Source organism: Salminus brasiliensis, chromosome 9, assembly GCF_030463535.1.
Source record: "Salminus brasiliensis chromosome 9, fSalBra1.hap2, whole genome shotgun sequence".
Lineage (NCBI taxonomy): Eukaryota > Metazoa > Chordata > Actinopteri > Characiformes > Bryconidae > Salminus > Salminus brasiliensis.
In genome coordinates this window covers 15,416,147-15,439,026 of record NC_132886.1, presented here as the reverse complement: position 1 = coordinate 15,439,026, position 22,880 = coordinate 15,416,147, and the positions used below count along the sequence as shown (strand labels likewise).

General features: G+C 40.1%; 1 protein-coding gene across 1 annotated transcript in view; it reads right to left on the bottom strand.

The window, feature by feature from the left end:
- Positions 1-22,880, bottom strand: part of m1ap (meiosis 1 associated protein) — a 72,456-nt gene that overhangs the window by 16,823 nt on the left and 32,753 nt on the right. The window contains exons 3-5 of the mRNA XM_072687571.1: positions 6,207-6,465; positions 5,775-5,960; positions 4,371-4,560 (exon numbers count right to left, since the gene is read on the bottom strand). Of these exons, the coding sequence (XP_072543672.1) occupies positions 4,371-4,560; positions 5,775-5,960; positions 6,207-6,465 (635 nt within the window). The remainder of the gene's footprint in view (positions 1-4,370; positions 4,561-5,774; positions 5,961-6,206; positions 6,466-22,880) is intronic.

The following is a 22,880-nucleotide window of genomic DNA, read 5'->3' as shown; positions in this document are numbered from 1 at the left end:
AACAGAGAGAGAAAGAGGAGAAGTCAATGTAGAAGTTGAGGGACAGCCAGTCTAGACTGGATGGCCTTGTTTTGATTTGTCACAAGGAAAACTTGTGAAGTAGGAGAGTCATAGCCACAGTCTGAATTTGAGTCCAAGCAAGTTAAAGATGAACCAGGAGGAAGTGAGGATGTAGGGAACTGAAGAAGCTACTTGAATACATATCAGCATTTATATGATAAAGAAAATAAATGCTTTTTAGCTGCACATTGGTTTTATAAAGTTAATAAAACATAAAATTAATATTCATACATAACATATTGTAAAAATATATTTATTATTACTACTACTTCTAGTAGAAGTTTAAATGTTGTGATATCCTATTATCATCATATCTACACAGCTAAAGAAGCATACCTTCACTATCACAATGAGCAACTAGTACCTATTAAAACAAATATTACACTACAGCGGTGCTACCCAAATTCAGCACCTGAAAACAACAGCATTGCTCAATTTGGAATTGTCTGCTCAGGTTTGTTGGATTCAACTCATCATGTAATGATCACATTACAAGTATCACATTAAATAATCATAGTTATTTTCTTTTTTTTTTAGGTTTGACATTTCTCTTTTTACATATATGCATTACAGGCTAAACTGCTGTCTGAGCATTCTGAATGTCAGAGGTCAACACACTGCATAAAAAAGCAGGTGAGCTAAGCGTAAATGCTCTCACTGAATATGCATTTGACAGTAATGCCATGATAATGTAGTCATTTGAATGGGTCATTGAACCTACTCTCTGCAGCTTAAGGGTGTAATATTGCAGAGAGATTCCCGAATCCAAGACCAGGTGGAAGCGCACGAGGTTGCATCATAATGACACCATTAGGATTTCTAGTTGTGTGACATATGGATGAAAGAGATTCTGTTCACGGCTCAAGGGCTTTAAAAAGTGATTGACTTTGCATTAACCTGAGGATTTGCACACTGCACCCGTCATTGCAAAACAATGTTAACAATGTTGTCCACCCTTTATCTCTGATGAGTTTGTCAACGCACATGCTCAAATCCAAAAACACCATCACAAACGCAGGCCCTTTCCTCTCTGGCTTTCTTGTACTGTACATGAACACACACTCTCCTGCTTCCTTCCTTTCACTCAGCAGCTTCCAATAAGCTAATCATGAGCCTCTCGTGCTCAAGACCGTCCACTGAAAGCCAAAAACAGGATGTGAGAAAGGGAGGGAGATGAGGGAGGGATGCTGTCCAGCCTGCCTGTTCTGAGAGTAGCCCTAGGCTTTGTAGGTCATTATGGATTTGTGACGGAGAGTGTGAAGGAGAATGTGTTTATGTCTGTGAGATAAAGGAAGAGTTATTAATATGATTTATAACCCCAGATGCAGTCGATTAGCCAAAGACATGATCAACTGCATCTGTTTGATATCTGATCTGTGTGCTTCTTTAGTTCAAAACAGGAGATGCTAGGCTAACACTGCCAACCAACACTGGGCTGTCACCAACCTCATTTTGGTAAATCCAAATCCAAATAATTTGTTTGCTTCAAAAATCAATGGAACATAAATTTGTCCATGCAAAACAAATAAAGATCTGGATGCACTGTGAACAGGCTGAGAGCTATATTGGCTAATTAATTCACGGAGACCAGATTGGTGATACTTTAAGTTAGTGTTTTTTTTTTTTGTTTTGTTTTTTTAAGCATGTTAGTCTAGCATCATCTGTTGTAAATTAAATGAGCACATGTCAGATACCAAACATGTCTTGGCTGATAGACTGCAAGGGTAAGTGACATTTCTTTTTAATACATAAGAGTGTACTGATTTCAATCTAGTATAAACATTTTTTTAATAAATAAAAAACATGAAAATGTAACCAGTACCACTGATACAGCCCTCAGTCTCTTCTATCTGTATCTTATTTGCCTTCTTTTATAGAAAACCAACATCAGGAAAATCAGGAATACGTGCATTTTATCAAAGTAAAGTGGGATGGGAGGGGTGAGCAGTTATGCTTTTCAAAGGATTACCTTGATGCCAGTTTTGTGGCCTCATTTTGTTACTGAAATTTAAAATGATATCAAACCCAAAAATGTGTATCGCTACACAAGAAGAATAAAATCTTCTTAAGAACACTTTCAGCCACTCAGACAGTACAAACTTCAATGCAGTGCAGTAGGTGACCTGTTCCTAAGAAGAAGTAGCTTAGAATCAGATGACCTCAGTCACTCTGAAGGCTTGTGTTAATGGAAAGCTTATTTTTTTATTGGGAAAAAAGTTACACTGTAATTTAGAAAGCAATGTTTTCATTATGGTTATTTTGACTCTTCTTGCTTTCCCCTGTGACGATAGAATTCTTCGCAATAGCAATTTTTTTTTATCAGCTGTTATGCAATTTCCAGCTTGGCTGACTTTCCAAAGGTCAGACTTCTTTGAGTTCGTGAGAGAGGGATGGCCAGACAGAGAAAATCTTTGCAAAGACAAGGAAATTCAACAGTACTCCACCCATTCAACACACTCCCTGTGCTAATGTAAATACACAAAGCAGGACAAAACGCAGAGAATGCTGGCAGAGACGCACATCAGGAATGAACCATGCCCTAGAAAACCGAACACACCAACTAACATTCCAATTAACATCTCAACAGCCTTAACTGTGAGACTGATAAAGTACAGCAGGACTTAAGAGTATGCCACCCACACTTTAGATATTAGGAGCAACTTATCCAGCTAAAATAAGGGTGGAACTTCTTAGCACTAGAGAGCTACCACCATTACAATAACTATACAATGTTGTGTCAATGTTCGTCGTTAAGACCCTATATAAATGAACTTGAACTTGAAACCTGAACTTGCTTTAGTACCACAGTGCCTGTCTGTGAACTTTTTGGAACTTATTATTTCTGCTTTGAGGGATCATTAAATAAGATCTGATCCTCCTCAAATTCATAATAATGCAGCTGTTTATTTCTGTAGTAAACAAATACCTTAGTTTAGTAACTCGGTATAGCTCATTTACTGGCAATTACTTCAACCAAACCCTATCTGTAACTGCTAATCCTGCAGTAGTTAGGAGGTATTCAGAGTGAATTCTTATCTTTTTTTTCAAATCACAGAGACTCTTTGTCTATTTACACAAGTGTTTTTAGATTTGTACTTTTGTGTTCTGTTGTCTTTCAACAGTCATTCAACAAATGCAAGCCACCCATGCTATAAGACAAAATAACTCTATAACCCTTCCTCCACCAAGCTTCACAGTTGGGATGAAGTTTTGGTGCTAATCTTATGTGTTGTTTTTAGTGTAGCATTAAGTTAAACTTTTCTTTCATCTGTCTAGAGAACATTCAGATAGTCTACAGGCAGCAGTGTTTTTCTTGTTCTGGTATTGATTTATGGTTTCTTTAAATTGCACAGATTTTTTCGAAATGTCAGTAGAATTAAAAATGTAAGATGTAAATAAAGCCATTTATGTGGTTTGGTTTGATGTGAAATGCAGTGTTTTAGAGAAACTTACAGAATCAAAATAGTTCAAAGCATAGAAACCACATGTCTAAGCGCTGAATGGATCTAAATCAACGTTACAGGCAGTTATTTTAGAAAATGGCTATGCTGCCTGGTGCCAAAGAAATTGTTCTATGACAGTTTTGAGATAAGCTTTTGGTGCATGTATTTTTACAATCCATTCATGGCAGAGCTTGATATGTAGGGTGTTATAAAGCAAGATAGTCTCTAAAAAAAGTCCATGAACTACTTCTACTTAACCACTATCTGCTTGTCTGGGGACAGATAAACAGTCTTTCCAGTCTTATGAGCTTCAACAACTTCTAATTTAAATATTTTTGACTGGGCTATAATGCACTAAAGGATTCCACTTTCCTGTTTCAGAGCTGCTGTCACTCCTGATGTGTGCCAGTATGACAAAATCTCATTTTGCCCCCTGGAGTGCTGTCTACAAGATAGTTGAGTACACATAGTTGAGTTTTTGATTCGTCTTTATGAGCATGATGTGCATTTTCTTTTTTTCCATGGGAACCTCCTGACAGTTTGTGGTAAGGCGAGCCTGAGACTGCTAGCCACAAAACCTTAATTAAAGTAAACATGTAGAAAACAAGAGAGGGCTTAGACCTCTGGCTGGAACTCATGTGTAAAGTCCCTCGTTCTGTTGCTGTTTTGGCTTGTGATTCACATTAGAGATGCAAGCCAAAACAAGCTAACACACATCCTCAATAAGTTAACATGTTAATATGATAATTACTCCTTTTCTGGTATACATTAGACCGCACAACAAACTGAATAATCTACACAAGAAGGCCTTCTTGAAAAATCTTTGGTAAAGTGCTGAACTAAAGTAATCAAAATGATTACGCTCACCTCCTTGCTCGTCCATGTTCTCTTTAGAACTGGGTCTTGGGCTCCATGCTGGTTCGCTCTCAGAAAAAGTCTGCTCCACAGCAACATGGACCACCAGCAGCCTGCGCAAATTCACCAAGTCTGAGTCTTTCAGGCTCTGCTCCAGCTGCCTCAGTACAGCTTGGCCTGACTGACTGCTCAACACTGTCACCTGTGAAGTGAGCATTTAAACACTGAGGCTTAGTGCAGAAAGACTGCTGCCTTTAATCAATCAATCAATCCAGCAAGCATTACGTATTAATATCAATTGAGAGCTTTTAAATGAAACGTTCTTCAGAAGTTCTTTGGAAATCTGTTTGTTCTTGCTGAAGGCTTCAACACACCAAGCCTTTTGGATGATCATGTAATTAGTTGTTTAAGCAGAATAATTGATATGACTGACAGTTAAATATAACCGGCTCCTCCAAAATCCTCTCTTACCATGTTCTAATCATCTGCAGCTGACGTGATGTGCCTGATTTCATTTCATTCATTTAGGCATTTTAAGTACTAATAAATCGTTTTCCTCACAAGAAAGCATTTCTATTTATTACATTTTTTAATGATTTAAAAAAAAATTGTCTTTAGTCTTATGTGTTTAGTTAGATTACCTCCCCCTCTCAATATTGTTGGAATGAATGTACATTTCAAAAAGACAGCAACATGTTTTCATGAGGTGTCCTTATTTTTTCACAGACTGTATAAAGTGTTCATGAAGTCATAAAGTCTCATGTGCCTCATTTTTAGTCTTATGACCACTGATGAAAGCAGATAATGATCATCAGCTCTGCTCTGTGTATGCAGCACACTGCTTCAGCAGGCCACAGAACCCCCCTCTAATACAGAGGCATCTCTGTTTAAATTACAGTCACTCAGTGCTCTCTCTGCAGATGTTTAACTCTAAAGTGAGCGAGACAGTGGGCTCAAATGTAGCAATAATCCCATTTAGGAGAAAAAAAAATCTGAATAATCTAATTAAATGCACTTGTCCTCTGCTCTGCTTCCTACATGGAGATCATTAGCCCTGGCTTTCAATGGAGACTGTGGAGAGCAGGCAGGGCACAACAGGCCATGTGGTTTGTGTCAGGATGTTAATGGCTTCATTAAAGATTGATAACAAAGGTTAAATTAGCTCTATATTCCTTTGGCAAATCATTTGAATATGATTGCTAGTGAGCAAAAAGGTCCAACACACAAGGAACGTTATTCAGTTTGATGTGAGGTTTCAATCAAGTGAAGAAGGAAAGCACTCTGGACATGAGGCAAAGGTTATGCTCTCAAATGCTATCCACTGATTGATCGGCAGCAAAGTAAAGACAAGTTAGGACCTGAAAAAATAGACCAGAAAACTCACACTCTATCCACACATAAGTGCTAGGCTCACACCTCTACAGAGCTGCCCTTGAGGTCATTCCCCTGTGTGGAATGATGTGTATAGTGCTTATATTGCTGCAGACTGTCCAGCACTGCCTGTCTGAGAAGTTCAGCCCGTGGTCGGATGCAACCTTCTTTAGGCAGAGAGCGCAGCTCCTCCACACATGAGTGCAGGCGTGCGAGATTGCCCTTGACTTGCTGTGGGATGAGAGAAAGATGGCTTGCAGATTTTTAGATGACTGAAGGAATGTTTAGAATGAATATATTGTTTAGTTTTCATCTAATATGCAACAACATACCACAATAAGCAAATTCCACAAATGGGAGAAACAGTAGTCAGACATTTAGCAACACTGATGTACTGTTCTCTGCAAATACACAAAGAACAAAGAAAAGAAAAAAAAACAGGTCTCCTTTCTTTCTCTCTCTCTCTCTCTCTCTCACCACAAATGGCAGCAGACACTCCTGCTGTAGACTGACTGCATATAGACTAAGCAGCGGTACTCTGTTGGGCCCTTCCAGAGTGCTTGCCAGAGCGAGGAAGTTCTCAAGGGCCTCACACAGGACAGAACATGTTTCTGACCACCAGGGTGGCGATGTGTCCACGATCAGAACACGAGGTGGCTGTCTGGAAAAAGACGAGACACGGCACATCGGGCTGGCTGAAGGGCAGTACCGATTTCTACTACTCATTCTTCTGAATCTGTAGGAAAACAGAGATTAAAAACACTGAAACTAACTTACAAACACTAGAAATAAATGATGAACAAAAAGTATGCAGTGACAAACACAAAGCTACCATCTTTTTCTACAGCTATACAACTCACGATAAGCCACAAGTCTTTGAAAACGTCTGATGCAGAATTTTGCTTCGTGAAATCAGGAAATGTTTTGGAGATGAAGGTCATATTTGTTCAGGTGTCCCTGCACAGTAGAACAGTAAACCTGAATCTGCTAAATCTTCCTAAATGTCTTTTCCAGTCAAACCAGAGGTTTTGATTTGCCTTTCTAGAAGTCCTACAAGCAGTTATCTCAGAAAGTATTCTAGGTTGCTCATCTTGGCCTCCTCCATGCTTCTTAACTGCCATTTCTTAATAACATTACAAACAGCTGTCTGAAAGTTACTAGCTATTTTCAGACAGCCCTCTCCTGCTTTGTGGGAATTTGAGTGCTAAGCAGCTAATAGAGAAGCCCGTGGCTACTGACTGTTGGGACAAGATCAGTGTCCCAATTGAGTGCTACATAGTAATCCTTTATTGTATATACTATATACCAAAAATAATAGTTTGGGTTTGTTGGGTTACTATACAAAATAATAATGCTCTTATTTGTTATGATAACTGTAAGTAACAAAGTGTTGCTATGCCAACATATGTCAGAGCAAGTTCTTTTTTTATCATTTTTTCTAATAATTGTTCTAGATGCGAGTGCTCCTCCCGTTTCACATTGCATTGTGGGATAACAGTGTCTGGTTTTGAGTATGTGCCTTGGATACCTAAGTATACTCAACTTTGACACTTATCTATACTACATTTTTTATACTACATATGCACTAATAACCTTACTACCTCACTGGACTCAATATTTATTACACCCTGCATAATTTGCACACTACCCCCAATTATTTATTATTCTCTGTCTGTACTGTGTTGTGTTGCACTTGTGTTTTGTATGCACTGTCTATGTTGCACCATGGTCCTGGAGGAACGTTGTTTCGTTTCACTGTGTACTCTGTATATTGTTAAAATGACAATAAAACCTACTTGACTTGACTTGATTTTTACATGCTGAAATTTGCATCACCTGGCCTTTCCTAATGATGACTGAACAAATCCTAGCTGATTAAGTTATCAGAGAGCTGGAATCATTTGAAGTCCCCAAGCTTTTGCATGGTGGTCCTTTCCTATTTTCACTGTACAATTGTACAAAACAAAAATAATACAGCAATCTTGCTTAAAATGTTGAAAATACTATTCACAGTAATGCATTTTGACTAGGAGTGCTCAGAAATGCCGTTGTAGATGTACGTATCTATGTATAATTCCTACTGGGCATATAAAACAAGGAACAAGTTGTTTATGTCAAACAAGCGGATTTGTTACATACAGTTAAAATTCTTTGCAGTTTTACGGGCTCATCAGTGCTGTTCTACTTCACAAGAACATCCTTTCACTAGGCTGACGTTCCACATCTTTCTATGCTTCAGGCTTTTTTCTCCATTTCAACACAACATTCACAACAAAAGGCATACTGTCTCATCTAAAATAGCCCAGCGTTTCAGATCCAAGGGCACCACAGACTTATTAAGACTGTCATTAAATGAGCAATTAGCCTGATAATAACACTAAGAGAGGAGAGAAGATGATGGTGTTGATGATGATGGGGATAATTTAATAGGGATTCTTTACAAGTTGTTTTTTTTGTTACTTTTTTCAAATTGGAAAGCACGCAAAAAGCAGGAAGACAGTATTATTCACCAGTACATCTACATCTAATTCAACTATTTACTATTAAAATAAATGCTCCATTAATTAAAATATGGCTTTTAGTATCTATAAGATAAGTGCTGTGAGGAGTGCTGTACCTACATTAACATACAGGTCTGTGTTCATGATAAGCAGGAACATGTATTTTGCAATCAGAGCTCAGTAGGATTTTATCTGTGAACAGATAACTAAATAACTCCCAGCTTAATGACTCTGCAATCTCATAGATGAATTATGAAAGACAAACTGTGTGTTCAAATGTTTGCAGACACCTGCTCTTTCTAAAAGGGCAGTGGTGGCTCAGGATTTAGAGCACTGGGCTTTTGATTACAGGGCTTTGGGTATGAGGCGCTGTACAGCCCTTGAAAGCTCTGACTCCAGCTTTGAGAAATTGGATATGCAAATAGAGAAATTTTGTTGTACTCTGTACGTATATAATGACAATAAATGTATCTTCTTTGTTTCTTCTGAATTCAGGGGTATTCACAGGGAGTCTGCCCTCCTTTGCTGCAATAGCAGAGTCTACCCTCCAAGTAGGATTTTACACTACATATTAGAACATTGCTGTGAGGACTTGATTGCTTTCAGCGACAACAGCATTAGTGAGGCCATTTACTAATATTGGATAATTGGTTATGGCTCATAAATGACACCTAAACTCATCCCAAAGGTGTTTCATACTCCACAGGCTCACAAGCAGTATATCATCAGTGCTTTTCTAAGGAGATTGTAGAGGATGTCTGTGGTGAGTAAGTGAATTCCTGTCTGCAGTGGAGACACTTTGAAGGAGCTGAATTCACTCATTAGAAACACTATATGTCCACATGTTTGTGGACACCCATTCTAATGAACTACTTTAAGATGCACCCATTTCTGACACACAGATGTGCAAATGCAGATCGACATGAGCATATTGGCACAATGGCTAATGCCAGGCGTGGGCTAGAGGGGTATAAAGCCCCCCAGCATCGTGTTTTCTGGAATGATGGTAAAGTGAGGTGATAATCATCCAACATCCTGACCTCACTAACGCTCTTGTTGCTGAATGGCATCAAATACTCACAACAATACTTAAATCTAGGAGAAAAGCCTTCCTGGAAGAGACAATGAATTTACAGGTGTCCCAATAGTTTTGTCCTAGTGTAGCTAGGTCTGAGCAGATCACACTAGAGCACTGGCGCCCACTGGGACTAGTTAGCGCTAGCTATGCTAGCTATCTGACAGCAACGTCAACCTAGCGCTAACTCAGCTAGCGCTACCTAGCTAACGTAGCTAGCAAGCTAAAGTTAGCACTTCCATGATTTTTAAAAAGTCCCTTACACAATAAAGAGTTCCGTTTTCTGCTTACCTTACATGTCTAACTAGCTAGTACTATTTTTTTGTTTGTTTAAAATATATATTTTTAAAAAACAGTTGTTCTAACTAGCTAGCTAGCTAGCTAACGTTAGCAGGCTAGCTAGCTAGCCAACCAACCGCCCCAAAGCTTAACTAAACGACCCAGCAGTACAAGGTTAACGCAGCCATTGGCTTATTTTATGGTATTAGACAGTCGTGTCGAGTTACCTACAGGCAGGTTTAACCCGCAGAGCTCGTCTTATAGCTCTGACCGCCGCCGGACCTGTATTTCTGACCGTTTCTTCAGTTCAGTCTGCGCGCGACCTGTCACTGCCTTGGCGGGAGAAGGGCCGGGGGATAATGTACAGGTAAATCAGTGTTGTGGTCATTTCTGTGTGCTAAGATGGATCATAATTACATAAAACATCTGTCTCTGTCTGCTTCTCAGTAAAACCTGTTCCCTATGTCTGAATCTCAGATGGCACCTTTCTCCCTGTGCAGATACTGCACTACATATGGACAAACGCATTGGCACACCTGTTCATTCATTGTTGCTTCCGATATCAAGAGTATTAAAAAAGATCCTGTTTTTGTTGGTGTAACTGTCTCTACTGTACTGGGACGGCTTGAGTGAGGTCAGAATGTTAGATGATCACCACCCCTACTCATCCCAAAAGTACTGGATAAAGCACCATCATCCCAGAGACACACCTTTCCACTGCTTTCCAGGGCTTCATACCCAGGCAGGATATCAATAGATTCATGTATATCTGTATATTTATGAATATTTATCTATCTGTCTGTCTGTCTGTCTGTCTATTCATGTATATCTATAGTTGGTGTGGTGCAACAGATAACACCACTTCCTGCCACTAAGCTGCCGCACCATGTGGGAGGCTGGGGTTCGAATCCCGGTCTGGGTGACTATGCTGCGCTACACCAATAAGAGTCCTTGGGCAAGACTCCTAACGCTACGTTGGCCCGCCTCTATAATACGAGTAACCTTGTAAGTCGCTCTGGATAAGAGTGTCAGCTAAATGCTGTAAATGTATAGAGTCCTATTCTAATGGCAGTACTTCTCTACAGGGACTAGACAAAGGTAAAGGTAAAGGTGCACGTATTTGTCACTGTACAGTGTGGACTGTACAGCGAAATGTGTCCTCCGCATTTAACCCATCTGGTAGTGAACACACACTCACACACACACACGTGTTAGGGGCAGTGAGTACACACACACACCCAGAGCGGTGGGCAGCCAACTCCAGCGCCCGGGGAGCAGAGAGGGTAAAGGGCCTTGCTCAAGGGCCCAACAGTGGCAGCTTGCCGAGCCCGGGAATCGAACCCACAACCCTGTTACAAGCTATGTGTGTGGATGTGTCTGTGTCAGCAATGGGTGCAACTTAAAGTAGCTGAATTAATTCATTAGAAAAGGTGTCTACAAACATTTGGACATTGTATAGGTCATGACATGTGGTGTTCTACACCCAGCAGTTTGAGATGCTGATATGATAGATATTTATATATTGATAGGTGTAGTGCAATGGTGTCAGACATACAGTCCGTGGCCAGATAAAGGTTCTAATCCCGCCGTCCAAGTATATTTACAACCCATGTTCTCAGGTGTGACTATTTAAAAAAGTTCAGAAATCTTCTCTGCAGAACCAATCAGAATCACTCTTTCAGCTGGAGGTGGGACAACTGAAAGTCAAACTCAGAGGCAGAACCAATCTGAATCTTAATTTCGGACAGAGGCAAAACTTCTCCCAAACAGTGAAAACAGTGTGAGCTCTAATTCAGAGAGAGAACTGCCACGGCTCACTCCAGAGTTTCACAGTTTTCATTACTCCAGTGTTGCACAATCCAGAGTTGGGGACTTTTGGTTTAAAAACCACTGGTCACTCGATAGTTGAAGCTACTTAGACAAGAGCATTATGACTTCTGGTAGCATTACATCAGTGGTGGGATTAGAACCCTTGCCATTAAATGAACTGGGTGAAGTAATTTCCACTATCTGGGCCCTCCTGGCATGTGATGCAGCCTGGGCTCCACCATTTATTCCCAACCGTTCCCACCAACTATTCCCAAAGTTAAAGCTAGGCTTTCTTCAAACTTGCCACAACTTTTCTGAAATGTGCCTACAGAGATATTATGAAATCAAACTCTGTTCATCTTCCCCAAAATAAATGCTGGTGGTTATTTAAGCACATCCACCGTTGCGGGTGCATTTCCGCAGCTTAAGAGGCTTTGGCTGACGGCTGTGGTATGAAATCAGACCTGACGTATGACGACGCGCTGCTTGTCCTGTGCAGGCGGGAATTAGCATGAAGCTGCTGCATCTGTTCGGTGGAGATAAGGGAGAACGGAGTGGGGCTCCAATCTGACGCGAAAGTCTCTGCCGAATTGTACTAAATGGAAGTCCCAGCTCTGGAATGCTGGCGACTGTTTGATCTATGTATGCCTGTCTGCTGGTTCATGGCAGAAGGCAATGTGAATGAAATGCCAGGGACTTTATAGACTTGGTTTAGTGGTTTAGAAGTTGCCTGTGGTCCAACGCATTCAACATCTGATATTACTTAACAAAATAAGACAAAAGTTTTCAGACACCTGCTCGTCCAACATTTTTATCTAAAATGCCCTCGATTTTAGATAAAAAGTTTGGCTGAGCAGGTGTCTAAAAACTTTTGTACAACCATAAAACCCTTATTTTGCAGCACCACCTTTGCTGTGATATTCTCTAGTCTTATGGGAAGACCTGTTGAGAGCAGTTCCGCTGCTCCAGTGCTGTAAAGTCCGAATCCGGGGGCCTTTGTACCCCTCTATCTGATGCCAAGTCTGAAGAAGATCTAGCTTCTTTGAAGAAGGCCTAACTTTAAATTTGGAAATAGTTTGGGAATAGTTGGAAAAGGTGGACTCAGGCTGTGCCACATGCCAAGAGGTCCCAGATATGTGTAAATGACTTCACCCAGTATTTTAAACGGCAAGGGTTCTAGCCATAAGAGCATTATTGAGGTCGGGTACTGATGTTTTTGTTTTGTTCTGGATCATGAACTCATGAACATCTTAACCCATCTCTAGGCTATTCAGTGGAGCTCCATCACTCCAGAGAATGCAGGTCCACTGCTCCACAATGCATGGTATCCTATTAGCAATGCCTTGACATGGAGATTATACAAGCTGTGTGCATAGTCAAAAGGCCTATGTCAGTAAGGGCTCAGTAAAGTAGCTGAATTCACTCATTTGGAGGGTTGTCTTGTTACCTTTAGATGTAGAGTGTATGTCCAAATAGACTACATAATTTTATATCGAAAGCACCACGTAGCATAAAAACAGTAATTAGTGGCAGAGCAGTAAAGTAATGACTGTTTAGCCTCTATTAAAGCTTGCCAGACACCAGCCAGAAACCCACACTTAGAAGAAACAAAGGCCATGTCCCTGCATGTCATCTCTGCTTCCCCTTGTATGACGTAACAGCTCTTTAGAACAAGCACCTGCAGCGGTATCCGGATTTTGAATGTGGCAGCATCTCCGAGAGGTTTTACACCCCTTAAGAGGATTCCATTCCAAATCCCATTGTTTAATTTGGCAGGGAGGTCCAATTGCAGTTTTGTGATCACCCGGCATATATCATGGGAAAAGTGTGTGCTGTGTCTGTAGTATGTAAGGGTAGTGCCTCACAACTAGCCTAGCATGCATTCCAGCTGGTATGTTTTGCTGTATGACCTCAATGCTGCTTAAATAATGTGCATGTTCGTGTGATTTTCGTTTTTTCCAGAAATTCTCATTAGAATTGTACATTTACGGTGTTCTATAAAGATGTGTAGGCTAATATAGCATGGGCTAAGAGTGTGCATTCTTGCATCTGTTCTTGCAGAACAGCCCCTCGGGGCCAATATTTCTGCTGAGCCAAATTTCAGGAGATTTATTCACGTTCCCATAGTGTTTAGCTCTCTCCCATTAACTCAAAGCCTCTTAATCTTAAATCTGTGCCTCTGTGAGCCATAACAATGTTATTTAGCCCACTCTCAGATGTGCTGTTGAACAATGATGGGATTTGCTATTTTTATGATGTTGAATTTAATAGATGAATTTAAAAGCTGTTTGCTGGGAGAGCTGTCCTCTTTGAATCCTTGTGTACTGCAAGTACTTCCTTAGACAGGTGTTTTAAATGATCTCTTTCAGGAAGACTGGGGCTATGAATTGGGGTATCCGTAGTGGTTGAAGTAGCTGCCTTGCATATTCATGATGGATTAGGAGGTGATAGGTGATATGATAAAAATATTATATTATGATATTTAAAGACATTTTTATGATACATGATGTTTATCACAATACATGTGATGGTAGACAAATGTATCAGTAGCAGCAGATTCTCTCTCCCATACTTAGTACAGTGTTTTTATTCAAAATGTACTGCACCACATCAAAACAGGGCTAATTACACTGTTTGTAATTAAACATGCAGTTTCTATGTGTTCTTTAAGTTCTGACAATATCCACAGTATGCTTAGAAAAGCAAATTGTGTATGGCAAAAATGATTATTCTACAATATAAAAATTGTCATGTTTCACAGCCCTACTTAGAATAACCCCCCTTTAGATTAACTTGCATTAAAAATTAAAGTTTTGTTTTTCAATAATAACACTAATAAACTCAAAATGCTTTGTGGTGCAATGTTAAAACAAGGACAGAGTGTTATTTATACTAACAGCCAGGGGAGCTGCCAGGGAGTTTGGGACCCATTAAAATATATTATATTGGGCCCAACATCTCTAACATTTTTACCAAAATACCAAAAAAATGTTTAGGTCCCCTGTCAGTCACAGGCCTAACTTCCATGCAACCATACAACGCCCTGTTTACAGCTCCCTTGCAGAATCTGAAGCCTGTTAAATGTGAGTGAGTTACAAACCAGGTCTATGAGCTGCATCACATAAAAATATACAGAGAAAATTTACAAAAGATAAAAAATAAAATAAACTAAAATAATAGTAATGGCAAAACATCTTAATCATAATGTAAAAGTATAGTACAATAGAAAATAATATAGTTAAAGAAGCATTTTGTGAGAATTGGTATTTCTTGCTCCTGGTCTAGTGTAAACTGCCCTTTTACTCACCCCTCATAAAGGACATGCTGTACACATGCATTTCTAGACAAGCTGAGAGATATGTGAAAGTGAAAGAAGCATGTGAAATGACGCATTACCAGATTATACGAATACGAATCATGACTCGCGAGCGTTATCCTGCCCACTTCCCTAAAGTTGCATAGCGCAGTTAGCAGCATGCTGAGCCTGAAGTAGCTACGTAATGTTGCTTTAAATGCTCACTCTCTGTAACTACAACACTAATGGGTTTGGGTGTTGTTAGAACAGTGATGATATAATGTGGGCCTAAAACGTTTCTGAGTTTTAAGAGCAGTGATGCTCAGTTGGTTACCAGGAACAGCATGTTGGTGGCTCACCATGATGACAGTAATAATAATAATAATAATAAGCTTGTGTTAACTGTACTGCTAATGTTGATGGAGCAGTTCGGAGGCAGTAAATCTGGAGCACTTTGTTATGGATTAGCTCAGTAATGTAAGGACAGGCATTCTTTTTGTTTCAGTAGAATCCAGTTGTCTCCTTTAACCCTGTGTCCCAGCTCTCCTCCCATTCATCTTCCTACGAGTCAAAGGTTTATCCAGCAGATAGTCTCTACTCAAACCAGCTGCATGGCCTGCTGGGAGATTACATCATCAGAAGGCGCTGTAGGGAGCCTAGAGCTGGAGTCTGTCTCACTGTCGAGGTCACAGCTCTTCCCGAGACTCCCCGACATTTGCTTCCCTTAGAGTCATCTTGGAATGTGGATTTAGGGGTTTGGGAGACAATCTGGGTTATGTTTTGTTTTTTGATAAGCGCTGGGGTGAGATTTTCACATTTCACAAAGATGAATGATCCAGGGTGTTCAACAGTAGAACATGATAGTGTGGCTGGCTCACATTAACCTTGCTTAGCAAGATTGTAGGAGCAACTTCAACACGGCGAGCAAGAAATAAATGGTCTGCTGTCGTCTTTAGCAGTTACTATTTTACACTTGAGCTAGCAAATCACATTGTGAGGCCAGACCTCAGAGTTGAGTTGTCCAGTGATACTAAAAGAATTAGCATATCTGACTGAAGCTGTGTGGGGCAGTGGTGGCTCAGTGGTTAGAGCACCGGGCTATCGATAACAGGGTTGTGGGTTCGATTCCCGGGCCCTTGAGCAAGGCCCTTTACCCTCTCTGCTCCCCGGGCGCTGGAGTTGGCTGCCTACCGCTCTGGGTGCGTGTACTCACTGCCCCTAGTTCACTAGTGTGTGTGTTCACTACCACAGATGGGTTAAGGACACATTTCACTGTACAGTGAAAAATACGAAAAATACGTGAAACACTGAAACATCAGGAGAAGCCAAAGAAATCAAGAGATATTCGGCTACACAACACTATACATCATATAGTTAGAATGAGAGCATGAGTATAAAATTAGGGCTGGGTATTGTCAAGAACCTGGTGATATGCTACGCATCATGATACAGGGGTTACGATTTAAAATATTGCGATATATTGTGATATTGTAAGCAAGGTGAAATATTGGGAATTTTTTAACATACAATTTTAGGAAAAATGCCATAGTATAAAACACACCATCAGGTCCATAAATCTGAATCAGAACAGTGGGATCTGAAGACACAACACAAAATGAACTACTGTCTGCCACCAATCTTTGCATTGAAACTATTACTTAAAAATCAACACTGTATGTTTGAGAATCGACACAGTTTTGCAAAACATATCACATTTATGATACCTCGATATATCCAAATGTTCCCACACCCCATGTAAAAATATCAATACAGTATCCAAGAAAAGGTCACAGATCTCTTTAGAGGGTCTCTAATTTGCCGTTTTAAGGAAACCACTGTCAGTGATCAAACTAAACATCTGAGTGCATCCTATCAGACTAAACTGGGTGTGTAGGGTTTATGCAGACATGCCAGCTGGCAGCTTCTTTTGAAGTCACATATTAATTCTAGAAGTTGTAATTTTGGGGGATTTTTTGGGTGTAGGCATTTTCTTACCATTGCAAACTGTCGCTGCTATGCAAGAAAATCTTTAAAATGTGCAGATTTATGCAGATTTAGACATAATTCTGGCAACAATTTCATAATGAATGAGCCAATATAAATGGCTCCAAATGACATGAAAACCATTTTGTTTACACTGACTTCTATTGAAAGTTAGACTGTACATTTACCATTTTGGAGATGCAAGGTTTTGTTATGACAGCACTGATATAACGTAGGCCTTAAGCTCTTCCGTAATTAGCAGTGATTTTCAGTCGGTAACCAGGACAAATGTGTTGCCTGGCCTAAGTGATGACAGTAATAGTCAGGCTGGGATCTGACTATGTCCTGAAACGTAACTCTTCAGATGGCACTGCTGGAACTGTTTAGATGGCTCCTCCTCCAACACAGCTGACTCATCTCCTGATACCCAAGGCCTGAGATCAACTTTTCTTTGTCTCAGGAGAAGTACAGCAGATCTTGAAATCCTATTAATTAAGGATCAGTGCTTTCTGAATTCTTTCTCTGTAACCCTGCTTAAGAGAAATGAGGAGATTAAGCGTTTCCTTGTAAGAATGTCTAGAGACAAGTGAGGAAGCATAAGATCTCCATGTACACTGAGATCTCGCTGGAAGATTTCTGAGATGTGGAGGAAAGCGATATAAGAAAATGATGAGATCTTGTCCTTTTCATATGTAAATATTATTCAGCTAAGGCTTGGATGAGATGAGTCAGTCATCTGTGAGACATTATTTAGGGTTATTTCTAAGGAGCCTGCTGTCAGACACAGAAGGAAATGTCTGAAACAGGATTTTCAAACAGGACTTGAGAAGGTCTAGGAAAAGTAAATGAGTCTTTAGTATATGGAAATTGTATTTACTGTGATTTTTTACCTTATGAGCTGGACCAGGTATGTTGAGACAGGGAATCCATGCATTGGGCAGGAGGCTCCCGAAATTTCTTGAGCTGGGAATCACTGTATTAGAAAACTGTGCAGTATATCGCTGCTGTCCAATGAAAAACACAGTTCTATTTTTGCCTGTTTTTATCATTTGAACCCTGTAGATGTGCTTTGTACGCTGTAATAAAATTCTGCATGAATAGACCAATGAAAAGCTCTAAATTACTTGGAATAAACTTAGTTTAGATTGCCTTCCATTCAAAGTTAAGACAATTTTTGCCTTCTCCTATAAAGTCTTTCTGGAGATACATGTTTTTAATTGGACAGCGACGATATACAGTCCCTCACACTAAACCTTGTGAGAATTGGTGTTTTTGCTTATGGACTCCCCCTACAGTTGGAGAGTGTAATTCACTTTTATACCCCCGTCATAAGTAAATATGAGTTGTGCTTTGAGCTCGCCCTCATTGACAGCTGTACACGTGCATTTGTTGACAAACGGAAGTAATGGCAGGTTCACACAATTTTAGCTCTCAGTGCTGGCTAGGCTGCTATGTGGGAACGCATTTCCAAGAATGGTTAAAGTTCCTGGATGCAACGGTTGTTAGCTGCGTTCCAAAGTATGGGCTGCAGCCAAGGTAGGCCAGGTCCTCTATCGATCACGTGTGGGCCCTCGGTTACCCATGTGGGCTGTATTCAAAGGGTCCTTCACTTTGACGTAGCAGCCGACCTGGGCTGCAGCCTAGGCTTTGGAACACAGCTGGTGACTTACCTAGAACTAACAAGAAACGGAGATGAACGGAAATACCCAGCAATCATTGCTAATGAAGCGCTGACACGATGGCAGAAGATGCTCGTTCTCTTATTTTAAATTATGATGCTGTTCAGTAGGTGGTGGTAATGCACATCATAATGCTTCTGCTTGAAGGCTTGAAAGGGGTAGTAAAGTTGTCAAACCTCAGTTCATTTAACACAAACAACAATTGTTTGTTTATTCTGTTATGTTGTGAGGATCGTATACCCTCCTGTGGTAGCCTAAGCTAAGCTGGTTAGCTGTGGATGATAGTGATTAACAAATGGGCTCATTGTATTGCGCAATAGCAAGTACACAGCACCTCTCAGTAGGTGTCCTCCATCCTTGTTGTTCCTGCAAGGTAACTTAAACTTAAAAGTTTCTTTAGGTTCTTGGTATAAAGGGTAACCTCATGTAATTTGTGACCCTGTGTCACTGATCAGTCGTGTAGTGTGGAAAACAAAACCACTAAAAGATTCCTGATTTCAAGTTTTTTAAGGTTTGAAGAGTACAACGATCTGATCTGATGAAGTTGTGTAATGTGAACCTGGCTTAAAAGAAAAACGTGGACTGATGTGAGTAATATTTTAGTATTTTGCACAAATATGACTCTGAGATGAATATTGTACCTCCAGATTATTCTGAAGCTGTTATTTTAAGTTATTTAAACTTTTGCATTGCTTTTTTCATTTTTGCAATATTTAATTTAATTGAATATAAGCTACTAAATGTGTGCTCTGTGTAGAGGATAAGGAATTTATTTTCACTTACGAAATCAAAAACACCTTGAATTTTACATAAGTCTGTGTAGTAATTAGAATAATTAGAAATATGTAGCCTTTAATAGATCATAAAAAAATAAAAAATCATGACAGAAGAACTGGAAATAATATCAGGCCTGAAAATATGTGCATCATGACACCCCCACTACCGAGCACAGGAGGCCTTTAGCTTGGTGCAGGCTACAGTGCTGAGCAGTGCAGCTTAGCTCACCAGTTGTGAAAAGTCTTGTGATTCTCTGGCCACATACAGACGTGAGTGACAGTGACATTTCTGCTTTAGGAGGCAGCACATTGGTTGAATGGAAGCACGGACAGGAAGGGTAGTTAACAAGGAGGCCACAGGAGTGTGAACTCATCAGCTTATTCATGAACCTCTGTCACGCTACTTGAATATGCTATGAAAGAATTCAGGTGAAAAGCCAGAAACGAACAGAAAACTGCTGAAATTTTCAAGCTTTTTCTTGCAGGGGAAAAAATACCGTATGTGCCCAGCTTTGTATGAGAAGTCTCTTTCAAATTCATCCAGTCAGAACCAGATAAAAGGTTTCAAACTGAATTGCACACGCTGGTCATATTTTTAAAATTTGTCCATGAATTTCACATGCTCTGCTTTCCTTCCCGTGTGCTCCTTTGTTCCCCGGGCCAGCCCATTTTCTCACTGAGCCACTCGCCCCCTGCGCTCTCCACAGAAATCTTTAAGTGCTTTTCCCAATCAAGGACCTGCGCAAATCGCAGTTACCCCCCAACCCCCACCACCCCAACCAACCTAATCTTGTCCTGTTGTCATGGAAATGGCCCTCTCAAACCTAGCTTGTGAATAGTCTTGTTTGAAAGATGATTTTGAGGGGGGTTGGATTTGAGTCGTAATCTCCTGATGTGAAAAAGGACGAGAAAAGGGAAGAAAGGGAGGGTAAATTAGGAAAGCTGATGCCTTATTTTGAAATGCTGAATTAGCATCTAGCTCGTGAAGAGCTGATCGCCACAGGCTCATTTCCAAAAGAGAGCACTTATCTATTGAAATTATCGGTGATTTTTAAGTCGGATATTTCTACTTGACCCGTCAAGGACCTGTTGATCGACCTGTGCAGTCTTGTCAGGCTAATAACAACCACTGTTTTGTGGTTTCAGCTATTAGACTAATGGCGTAGTGTGGCAGTGGTTAGGTGGGAGGAGTGGTTAAGCATTGTTGACTGAACATCTGGTTTAAAGGACATGACATAAAGGTTTTAAGTGATTGTTTTGCTTTTCAAAAGAATATAAATTATGGAATAAATGTTTTATCTGAGAAGGAAACGTGTCAGACAGTGTGTAGTAATGGTTTTTAAAATATGTTACTTTAAAGGTAGCTTATGAAAGACCACTTTTTATTAAAGAACACTTTCCTAAAATGATACAGTAATTTTTTTATTGCAATAAATCTAAATGAACATTCAAATACATTTAAATATGTCTGTTTTAATAAGACATATGGGAATACTCTGCTGTTGTCATTTCTGTTAATTCACTGTTCTTGATGTTATTGGCTGGCAGTTTTCTTCATGTTATTCCTCCAATAATGTGTTTTTTAATGGAGAAGTCCAAAATGCTTTTAACAGAGGCTCAGAAGGACAGTCAACCATCCTTTTTGTTTTTAACGCTCACCGCTTGATTGAGTCCACTTCTGCTTCCACAGTCCCCCAAGCAGAACTGGCACCTGTCTCAAGAACAACACTTCAGCATATCCCAATTACAAAATCTAAATTTGAGTAGGAAGCAGGGAGCTGTGTGATTACAGACAAGCCCTGTACCATGCACTAATCTTATCAGCGGTAAACATGCCTACTACATAGTAAGTACACTGTTCAATTCAATCATTACAGCTCTTCTAACACGTGTGGTCGAAGAGCACACACTGTTAGATGGTTTTCCAGGATTACATAAGAACATAAAAAGGAAATATTGAAGTAAGTGTAGAACACAATAAAGATTCGGATTGGTTCTTCCTTTGAGATCTGTTGTCCGAGCAAATTCAAAGTGAAAGAATAGAACCTTTTTTGGGCCTCGGCCCGATTCCACCTGCCCCTGATTTAGACCATTACTAAAGATGGTCTCATCGTCAGTGTCAGTCAACAAAGATTCCCTCCCTCATACACCTCCTACTGACATGCTCCTCAAAACAGCTTCTCTGAGTCAGACCTGAAGGCCTCAAACGTTCCCAAATAATCTCCACAAAATGGCCTCACGCGTTTACACTATCAGGGCCCCTCCAAAATGTCTGGTAAGAAAGTTAGGATCTTGGCATAAACAAGTCCTTATCTGAATCGCAGTGTCCTTCTCAAGAAAGATGATGACCACCCATGAAAAAAACACCACATAAACATACCACAGTCCTTTTAGAGAGGCACATAGGCAAAGGATTCAATATTTGAAATGTAATGTAGAGATAATATACATATTTCTTATAAGATAACCAATAATTGAGAGGTGTGGAATCGGCTGTGTTTTTTTATCTTATTAAGATTCTAGGTTTCACGGATAAGTAAAAAAAAAAACAGCAATTTCAAAATGTAAAGCGGTTTGAAGCCTTCTGCATTCTAACTAGTCTGAACATCCTCTTTTTGCTGAACTGATATGAATATATTTACACATATATTTTGTGTTAAACAGCTCGTTTTCTCACTGCTACACTTCTTGTCCCCAACAAGTAACAGCCTGTGTCCAAAAGGCAATTCTGTTACACAGTTAAGCTGCTTCCTTTAAAAAAACATTAAGAGTTCATTATAACAACAAATGCCAGACAAACTTGTTAAAGATTCAGTTCAGCTTAATTGTATTGAGCTTCATCAGCTGAGAAAAGAGGCACGCAAACAGGAGCGGCCCATAACTCGGGGCACCTGCTAGACTGCAGCTGGACCGAGCCTCATCTAAAACACACAAACTTGCATTTCTGCAGCGCCCTGAGGTCTGTTGAGAAGTACAGAGAGCATATACAGAGTGCATGTGTCAAAACAGAATCCATGCCAACCTGAAAAGAGAGAAGACCATGTGTATCTTTGGATCAAGGCCTCGTTCCTTGATCTTACCATGACACCTTGTTTTCTTTGAACTCTTGAACTAGCATCTCATGGTGGCGTGGGTAGGTGCATTGGAGGGATTCTGTGTTTCTGCTGTGTATAACTTCCAGTATCATGGAAAAGAAGTGTTTCCATGCAAACACTTCTGTTACAGCACAATTCCCCACCCCTCCAGGACAGGATTTAGCATGGGTCAAGACAGGAAATGTGAATGCGTGCTGTGCAGTTGACTCGTGTGTGTTTGTGTGTCTCACTGGGTAACAGGCTGCTGTTATCCGTTGGAACGTCTTTTCATTTCTCCTCTGAAAAACTGCACTCCAATAAATACAGTAACATCATTTAGCCCAGCCAATGGCTTATAATGCATTTTCTTATCTTGTTTTTTCCCCATTTGGTTGCAAGCAGATGCAGCTTTAAAGTTTAAGTGCTGTTACTGAGTCAAACGCGCTTTGAAAATAGTCGCTTTAATGCTCTCTATAATTCAGGCCTCTTATCACTCTCATGTTTCTTGTACAGCCTACAACAAGCCTGTCTCTGAAAAGATAAGGTAGTATTGACTGGAGCCAGCAGCTCTGATGTTCCTAACATCCTTTTGTTCAGTCTGTGATTGAAGTACACAGAGAATGAGAGCAACAGGTCAGCGCTAATAGCTAATTACTGTTCTGAAATAGGGCACGCTGGGT